This window comes from Limulus polyphemus, unplaced genomic scaffold (genome assembly GCF_000517525.1).
Source record: "Limulus polyphemus unplaced genomic scaffold, Limulus_polyphemus-2.1.2 Scaffold3493, whole genome shotgun sequence".
In the NCBI taxonomy this organism is placed as follows: Eukaryota; Metazoa; Arthropoda; class Merostomata; order Xiphosura; family Limulidae; genus Limulus; species Limulus polyphemus.
Window position 1 is genome coordinate 638 of NW_013669103.1, and position 10,143 is coordinate 10,780.

General features: G+C 34.2%; 1 protein-coding gene across 1 annotated transcript; it reads left to right on the top strand.

Moving 5' to 3' along the window:
• Positions 1 to 647: 647 nt before the first annotated feature.
• On the top strand, positions 648 to 7,877 carry LOC111088291 (cubilin-like; the record flags this gene model as incomplete). Its single annotated transcript, XM_022397969.1, has 5 exons — positions 648 to 770; positions 2,730 to 2,975; positions 3,754 to 3,888; positions 5,134 to 5,370; positions 7,774 to 7,877. Coding segments are annotated over 5 exons (845 nt in total), but the record flags the coding sequence as incomplete, so codon positions are not given.
• Positions 7,878 to 10,143: the final 2,266 nt, after the last annotated feature.

The following is a 10,143-nucleotide window of genomic DNA, read 5'->3' on the forward strand; positions in this document are numbered from 1 at the left end:
TTCCAAAAGTGATTACCTGTTTTTAGATAACCACTTTCCAAAAGGGATCATTTGTTTTTAGATGACCACTTTCCAAAGAAATTACCTGTTTTTAGATGACCACTTTCCAAAAGGGATCATTTGTTTTTAGATGACCACTTTCCAAAAGGGATTACCTGTTTTTAGATGACCACTTTCCAAAAGGGATTACTTATTTTTAGATGACCATTTTACACAATTTAGTTACATAAGAGATTTATTGTCTTATGCTCTTCTGATTGAGCTAGCTGGCCTAGGAGTGATTTACAATGCCAAATTTAAATCCTCTTGTGTATCCTATACTTCTAAAACTTCCTTTTCCCTCCAAAAGTCTTAGTAAATCATTATAATTTGTAATATTTTGTCAATAATTCTATGCAGCCAAATAAACAACAACAACAAAAACTAACAGAAATAATCAGTTAATGAGTCATCAATAAAGAGGTATGTAAATTTTATAATATTGAAATTAATTTAAAAAATGTTTTTTTGAGTTATATTGTCGTTTTGTTTTATCCTGTTATTTAATTATTCATCTGTTAAGAGTGTTTTAAATCATAGTTTATATTGGTTATATTAGAAATATAACACTTATCAATATTTTTAATGATCTTTCTGTAATATTTTAGTTATTCCTTTCCCCACGGGTTTGGAGAGTTTACATCTGGTGTTCATCTCCGACAAGTATACAAACAGAAGAGGCTTTAACATCCGGGTAACCCAGCTCCGTGGTTCTTGCTACAGGGCTGTTGGTACGTTTTAACCACAAGTTTAAAAAGAAAAATAACCATGATGTAACACTTTTTTTATAACGTTGTTACAGATAATTTACTTTGTTGTTACTACTTTCGAATAAATCTAATATACACTGAGTGGTCACAAGTAAATAGACACCTAATTTTTCGTCATTTAACTGATTTATGCTAACTAATTTGTGTTCACAGAGCATTATATAAATAAAAATGGTCCACACACTAATTAAAAATGCCATGAAATTACATAGAGAGCTTTTAACTTGACTGTTGGGATAACACAGTTAACAATGAGATACTTATGTGAAAAAAACCACGAAATGAAATTATGTAGAGAACATTTAACTTGACTGTTGGGATAACACAGTTAACAATGAGATAGTTATGTGAAAAAAAGCCATGAAATGAAATTACATAGAGAACTTTTAACTTGACGGTTGGGATAACACAGTTAACAATGAGATAGTTATGTGAAAAAAACGCCATGAAATGAAATTATGTAGAGAACATTTAACTTGTTTGTTGGGATAACACAGTTAACAATGAGATAGTTATGTGAAAAAAAGCCATGAAATGAAATTATGTAGAGAACATTTAACTTGATTGTTGGGATAACACAGTTAACAATGAGATAGTTATGTGAAAAAAAGCCATGAAATGAAATTATGTAGAGAACATTTAACTTGGTTGTTGGGATAACACGGTTAACAATGAGATAATTATGTGAAAAAAAGGAACACTGTTTATATAAGCCAACCACTGCTGTGGATATGACAAATATAGTGTGTTTGGAATACTACTATTGTACACACTTCTAGTTTTTAAAATCCCTAACACATTAGTATTGGGCCTATTACGTTCTCTACATAATTTCATTTCATGGCGGGGTATAGAAAAAAATTAAAACTAACAGAAATAGAACATTCTAACTAATACTGTTAATGAATACAGTATACTAGCTTTTAAAACTGTCGTAAACATATGTTCGTTGAATAACGTATTGAATTTGGTTTAATGTTTTCAACGTAATTTCATTTCATGGCTTTTTTTCACACAACTATTCATTGTTAAGGTGTGTTATCCAAACAATGAAGTTTCACTGTTAAGGTATGTGTATGCCTTTCATAAGCCGGCAAAGAATGATTACAATTTCACTTGTCGTAAGACATTAGTATTAAACCTATTTCATTTTTAAACACTATATTCTTAATGTATTCCTTTAAGGATTTTCAAGAATTAGAACAATGTAAAATAACAGTATTTCAACCACAATATATTTGTCATATCCATTGCCAATGGTACGTTTTGCTCAATCCTGAGCTTTTTAGGCTGGCTGGGATACAACAAACACAGTAGTGGTAATGGTGGACACAGCATAGATAGTCCATCGTGTAGCTTCGTGCTTAACAACAACAACAAAAAACAACTTTGATTTATTGTAATTAAACTTTCATTATAGAGATTGGTTTGCGTTATTAGCTAATATGTGGATGTAGGACTAACCTAAATATTTTAAGCTTGCCACACCTCTTGAGATATTACTGGGTTTACGGCCGAAAATACTGTTAATAGTGAAGGTACCAAACTGATGAAAATATGCATTTTAATCTTTTCAAGTAAGAACATAAGGAAATTATACGTAATTAGCTATACTTATTATCAGGCTGATTTTTAGTTTTACTGTTATTAGGTAACTTGCTGTGATCGAAAGTTGCTATTTAATTAATAAAAAATGTTAAACGAACAGTAATTAATGTACACATACACACGTTTATAGTTTAGACGTTGTTGTTATTTTCTCAGTTTATAGCTACACAATGGGCTACACGCACCCTGTCCACCACGGGGGAATCTAACCCCAGATTTTAGCATCGTAAATTCGTGATTTTACTTGTGATCCATCGAGGAACACTTTAAACGTACAACAGAATTAAGAAAACAAAACGTTTCGTTCTTCAGGGGATTCGAATACTTGTGATACGTTACGTGATGCCAGCGGTGTGATACAGACCAGTAACTATCCTGCCTCGTATAATCCAAACACAGACTGTAGTTACAAAATATTTCGACACAGCAGCGCCATCTGCCGGTTAGAGATCTACTTCTCGAAGTTTGACGTTGGTCAGGGTGAAAGCGAAGGTTGTGATGGAGATTATCTACAAATTCATGGCTCCCGATACTGCGGGATTTTGGATGGACAAACAGGTTACTGTCTTTACTGATAATAAATGTTGACTATCGATTATAACATTAATATATTGCCTTCTAATATTTTTTTTAGTGATGTTAACATTTGCAGTTGATGTTGAAATTTTTTAAAAGCAAGGTTCAAGTTAGCTAACTATAAACATATAAGTTCTAGATTTCTATATATATTGAATGAACTATAAATATAATAGACTAGTGTATGGTGTATGTATACCGGTGTATGGTGTATGTATACCGGTGTATGGTGTATGTATACCGGTGTATGGTGTATGTATACGGGTGTATGTGTATGTATACGGGTGTATGGTGTATGTATACGGGTGTATGGTGTATGTATACCGGTGTATGGTGTATGTATACGGGTGTATGGTGTATGTATACGGGTGTATGGTGTATGTATACCGGTGTATGGTGTGTGTATACCGGTGTATGTATACCGGTGTATGGTGTGTGTATGTATACCGGTGTATGGTGTGTGTATGTATACCAGTGTATGGTGTATGTATACCGGTGTATGGTGTATGTATACGGGTGTATACCGGTGTGTGGTGTATGTATACGGGTGTATACCGGTGTATGGTTTATATTCATAACAAAATATTCTTATATTTTATATTTTCAGTATTTTCTAGTAAAAACGTGGGGCGTGGTTTATTAATGAAAACTCTTATCATCATAGAAACGACAAGTTAAAATAGACGATGTTATCCAAGTTTCTCAACACGACACTGATCGTACTAACAAAATTATTATTATTATTATTATTTTTTTTTAGTACACGTTCCTTTTCCGAAAAATGAGAATGAGATTGATTTCCCTTTCCGAACGGATGGAACTGCCCAGAAATCAGGATTTCGGTTAGAAGTGAAACAGTTGAGCCATGGATGTGACGAGGAACGTTCTACCAAAGGTCGCTACTTATCCCCTCTTCCTCTCCCCTAAAAATAGTCTTTTTTTTTTTAAATGAAACTTATTTTGGCTCGAAACACGGATAAGCTTCTTGATAACTGTTTAAGTGAGAATTGTGGGATAGGTTGGTAAAATATGGGTGTAAACTAGGTAAAATATGGGTGTAAAACTTTCAAGTAATGAAAGGAATTGAAGCTTATAATAACTGTTTGAGAGAGTAACGTCAATCTTATAGAAATTTATTGTGGATTTGTGAATTCAAACTTAATTGCAGTGTTTGTGTGTGTATGTAAGGTACATTTTATGTATCTTACTAGCATAATCGTATGAGTAGTTGTGGTCAGTTGTACACTCCTTTTGGTCAATGCTGTTAGCGATATTCAAACGTTACAAATCTATCCGGCATGGCCTGGTGGTTAAGGCGCTCGAATCGCAATCTGTGGGTTACAGGTTCGAATCCCCGTCATCAAACATGCTCGCCCTTTCAGCCGTGGGGCGTTATAATGTGACGGTCAATCCCACTATTCGTTGGTAAAATAGTAGCCCAAGAGGTTGGCGGTGGGTGGTGATGACTAGCTGCCTTTCACTGCTAAATTAGGGACTGCTAGCGTAGGTAGCCTTCGTGTAGCTTTGCGCGAAATTCAAACACAGACTATTAATCTTTCTTACCGTTTGATGGTCTATTCTGTATCACTCACTCTTCTCCTTCTAGTTAAGCCTTTTTAATGAGCAAAGCCGAGAAAAAACCTCGTTTTTTTTTTCTCTCAATACGTATATTTATTTATTTAAACTTCTGCTACGTGGATAAGATACTAGCTACACAGAAAAACTGACGCGTAAAAATATATATATGAATATAATTTCTTTTTCCGAATTTTTGTACAAAGCAACACAAAAGGATTTTTGCGCTTAGCCGTCCTTAATTTTGGATTGATAGACGAAATAGAAGGCAGCCAGTCAACAAACAGCACCCACCGCCAATCCTTGGGGCACACCGGATAGTGATATTTATCCACTATCATAGCGCACCCACGACTCCAAAGTGCGTAGGTGGGGACACCGGTAAGTCTATGGACTTATATCGCTAACATCCGGGGTTCGATTCCCCCGCGGTGGACACAGCAGATAGCCCAACGTGGCTTTGCTCTGCAACAAACAGAACAACTTAGAGAATAAATGTGATATGTGAGCCAGTTAATTCCTGTTCTTTGATAAAGTTGGTCATGCTTCATTATTTCTCTATTAGATTGCGATATCACCTTTACAAAAGAAACGTTCCAGATTATCAGCCCCGGGTACACGAATAGGTCCTACCCTTCTAACATAGACTGCAAATACACAGTGAAAAAAAGCACATTTGACGTGTGCGCTATCGAAATCAAGTTTAATGCCTTTCGTTTAGAGGAATCCGAAGATTGTACCAAAGATTATTTACAAATTGGAGACGAGAAACTTTGTGGAAAACTACCATACGATTCACTTCGTAAGTCAAACAAACTTTTGTTTTATTTCGTGATAAATGTTGTATTTATGGTGTTTAAAGTTGTCTTTAACTCACCACGGTGAACCTATATTATACAGGATTGGATGAATACGTAACATTGATGCTACTAATTTATTCTTCTGAATTATTTAGCAGCTAAGCTGCTTAAAATAATAAAATAAGCATAAGCCTAACTTATCTATCGATTCATCACTTCTCACTGAGTTATACATATCTTACGTGCTCCTTATATTTGACTTGCCCTTTGTCCAGCGTTACTGATGAGGGATGGAATTTCCTGAAATTGGTATAACTCATTGACAAGTGAGTAATAGTTGTTTTTTTTTATTGATTTCATTGCTTCTTCTGTTTGCACGTGTTAATAAAATGGTGAAATTTGATATGAAAAATTTTAAAACGAACTCTTGCATATAAAAGGACAATTGATATTTAAAGTTTAAAAAAAATTTACTGACGCTTCTCTTTAACATGAAAGTTGGATTCAAACTGAATAACGATATACGGAGGAATTATTAAATTTCGGTGGTATCCCCTATTAGTAACCATTTTCATATCATGGGCAAGTTAATTCTGCTGTGTCAATGATATACTTAACTGGAACTTAATTCCACACATTCAGTATTTAAATTAAGCATTAACGTTTCGTTATCGTTCATGTAAAGATGCTAATAATGTATGTATGATATTGTTATGTTCTTGTGTGTATATTTTAGCGATAAACAAGATAACAAATCAAACAAATCAGTTACGTTAGTAATAGATAACTGATTAAAAAGAGGTTAAGCAGAAGGTGATACATTAGCACCAATCGAGAAGAACTGATAGCATAAATTAAGCAAATATGGCCCGGTGTGTTATACTTGTGTGTTATAACATGCTTGCATTGTTAGTGATATTTGAATTTTGAACTAAGCGACGCATACAATGAACACTTTTCACACTATCCCGAGTGCATGACATTTTCCCCACTAGTGTTACCGTTTCTTACACGAGTACGTTGTATAATATTACATGCAACGTGAGTTAACTCTCATACTGATGACTGAAATAAATAGCATTTCATTTGAGACTTTAGGAGTTGTGAATATAAACTTACTCGATAGACTCTTTCTATATATATAAAGCACAAAAATCTGTGTGTATGTCTGTTTGTCCTTTATATAACTACTCTTAGGTCGTTGGGCCGATCTCAACCAAACTTAGTGGGATGATAGTTTGGAACAAGGGGCACGTTAATGAAGAGTTCATAAAACCCCTTTATTCCTATTATTGCTATTATTGAGCATTTGTTACCTTTGACGTAAGTTAATGTTTAACTACATTCATAGAAGGCGCCACGTCCTTACACACTCACAAAAAATTAAATTTTCTATAACACAACGTACACACAGTGTGTGTGAGGGGGGGGGGGCAACAAACGTCTTATATATATCTCGGAGAGTGCGCCAGCACTCTACGAAGGAATGCAATGAAAAGAAATGCCTGCCACAATTGCAATAATACATAAACTCGGCTGAAGTTTCTACTCTAACAATAATCATAAGGCTGATATGAAGAGCCGTTTCTTGAGTTATACCCACTTCCTACTTTGACTCGTGACCTTTCAACTGACCCGTAAGTCACTTCCGCGGCCAATTACTGTCAATTAATTAATCACGCGAAACATCGTGAAAGGACATTAAGATCTCGGTGTTGAAAGCAGGTAACAGCTAGCGCCCCCTACTTTTGTCGATACCTCTTAATACAAAGTCACCCTGACCATAGCGCACAGTGTATACCATGTTTTAAGTATATACGTATTGAGTTCTTAAAGCTGATACAAACTTTTTGATGGGGTGATAATAAATACTGTAATAATATGTTACGTTATAAATAAACTGTGTGAAAGTTAGGATTTTTGTGTTATTTATCATAGCATCCACACACACATTTTTTAAAGTTCATAATCCGGACAAAGGACGGATATCTCGGCTTGTATAGTATAGAACAAAACGACATGTCGGCTTAAAACAGGTGAAGCAAAGCTGGAAAAGACTCGCAATCTGAGGGTCACGGGTTCGAATCCCCGTCACACCAAACATGCTCGCTCTTTCAGCCGTGGGGGCGTTATAATGTGACGGTCAATCCCACTATTCGTTGGTAAAAAGAGTAGCCCAAGAGTTGGAGGTGGGTGATGATGACTAGCTGCCTTCCCTCTAGTCTTATACTGCTAAACTAGGGACGGCTACCCCTCGTGTAGCTTTGCGCGAAATTCATAACAAACCAAACTTAATAGACACTAAAATGACGTAGTAGCTATTATTTCTAATCTTGTTTCGATTTTGTTTGTTTCATATATATCTATATATTCTACTTGACTTTTGTTCCTTTTTAATTTTCTAGATACCTACCAGTTTCCGGCGGATGAGTTACTTCTTGCACTACACACAGACACCTACGCAAATTACGCGGGATTTTTTTTAACGGGAAGACAAGTATCTTGTTGAATTTTCTGTTCTGTATTTATTTAACATTTTGTGATTCACGTGTTTCGAACGTTGTTTACACGTGGTTAATACGATTACTTAAAAGCATTTCAACATCAAAATAATTATTTTAGAGATAACATTTATCCAATAAACTATAACTTCTCTGAACTTTATCGATTATCGAAGTCATTTTGTTGTTGTACTAAAAATTTACCCAATGTTTCCATACGGAATTTGGAATTACTTATTTGCAACGTTCGTGTTTAGGTTTGGTTTGTGTTGTTCGAGAAGTTTAATCAAGTATGTAGTCGTCAGAAAGCGAATAGAGACTACTGGGACAAAAGTAATTGGTTTTTGACTTAAAACTTTGAAATTAATATGTCACTGGGATAATAAAGCGTCATGAGGCCCTGGGGAAATGCATAAATTTAGAATTTAAACTTTACTGATGGTGTTTATATATATAATTTGTAATCTTGTGCAGTGTTTCCTAAAGTGGGAGCCGCGGCCCCCTGGGAGCCGTGAAGCTTTTTCTGGGGGGCCGCCAAAAATGGGCCGAAAACAAAGATGTCGAATTAATTTTAATTCTAAATAAATAATAAGACGATAAAAATTACGTTGAATTAATTAAATGACACAGTATGTTGAAAGGAGATGTTATTGTTTTTACTACGGTACTGTTTTTTAATCACAATGCTAAAGTTATAGGCTGGGGGGGGGGGGCTTAGACTTTTTCTATTCACATCAAGGGAGCCTCAGACTAAAAGAGTTTGGGAACTACTGATCTAGTGTATCGTATACATTACATCAAACATATTTTTTTTACTTTCAACCTTTTTTTTTTGTTGATTTTATATGAAATATGAAATTAAATCAATCTGAAGTATTTTTCATTAAAAAAGTTCAGTTATTTTCAGCATATTATTTTTAGTTGTTATAATACTAATATAACTTCAAATTCCTGGACTCCTTTTATCGATAGATGGCGTCTGTATGATGTGTGATAATGGTATTTCGATATATTTTTGGGGTGAGTCAAAAATTAGTTGATATTATACGGTTGATACAGTGGTATTATACGGTTGATACTAAATAAAATATTGCGAAGACAGTTGAAACCAATTTAATTATTGTTTGTTTCAGAGTAATATTTAGAAAATGAACTCAGTTTGAAACGTAACAACTGTATAGTCACTTTTGCCACACTACACCCTCTACATGCTTGGTTTCTAAAGTATGTAAAGCTTAAAATGATTTGTATTTACAGGAAATAAACGACCTTATAAATCCCAAATGTTGTTTTTATTTAATTATACACTCAACGTTTCGCTTTAGAGCTTCTTCAGGAGCGTTCTCTGAAACACAAACCGAAATTAACAGTTCAAAGCTTCAAATCTGAAGCTTTGTACTGTCAGTGCCCCCAGAGGCACAGCGGTATATCTGCGGACTTACAACGCTATAAATCGGGTTTCGATACCCGTGTTGCGCAGAGCACAGATAGCCCATTATGTAGCTTTGTGTTTAACTTCAAACAAACAAACAGAAGTACTGTCGGTTTCGGTTTGTGTTTTAGAGAATGCTTCTGAAGAAGCTGTGAAGCGAAACGTTGAGTGTTTAATTAAATAATAACAACATTTTGGTGTTTTAAGGTCGTTTATTTCCAGTATTAATATGTCACCAATATGCAGTACAGAAATTAAGTAATAAGTTTTATAATGTCTTGTATTTCTAGGTAGGTTTTTCTCAATATACCAAAATGTTATAATTTGAAATACAACAATGTGAAACGTATCATCTTCCTGCCAGGAATTTTGATTTCGGTCAAATAATATTGCGACTAAATACTGTAGTTAAAATAATCTTTAATTTTTTTTACTAAGTTTTATGTAAATATCGATGTACACGTTACATGTGTGACTTTATTGACATGGATTTAGAGGAGATTTTAAAGAAAAAGCACGAACATTCACGTATCTATTAATAAAGGACTATTAAATAACCTTGAATATATTTTAGCATTTTAAACCCAAATCCTATGAAATAAAATATATTTTTCAAATAATTTTATGTGGTGGTGAGTAATTTAGATTAACTATGAAATGAATAAAAAATACTTATTGCCAATTAGTAATGAATGTGTACTACCTATTATAGGTAAAGAAACTTCAGTATTAGATCTACACCTTATTGTCAATTAGTAATGAATGTGTACTACCTATTATAAGTAAAGAAACTTCAATAGTAGATCTACACCTTATTGTCAATTAGTAATGAATGTGTACTA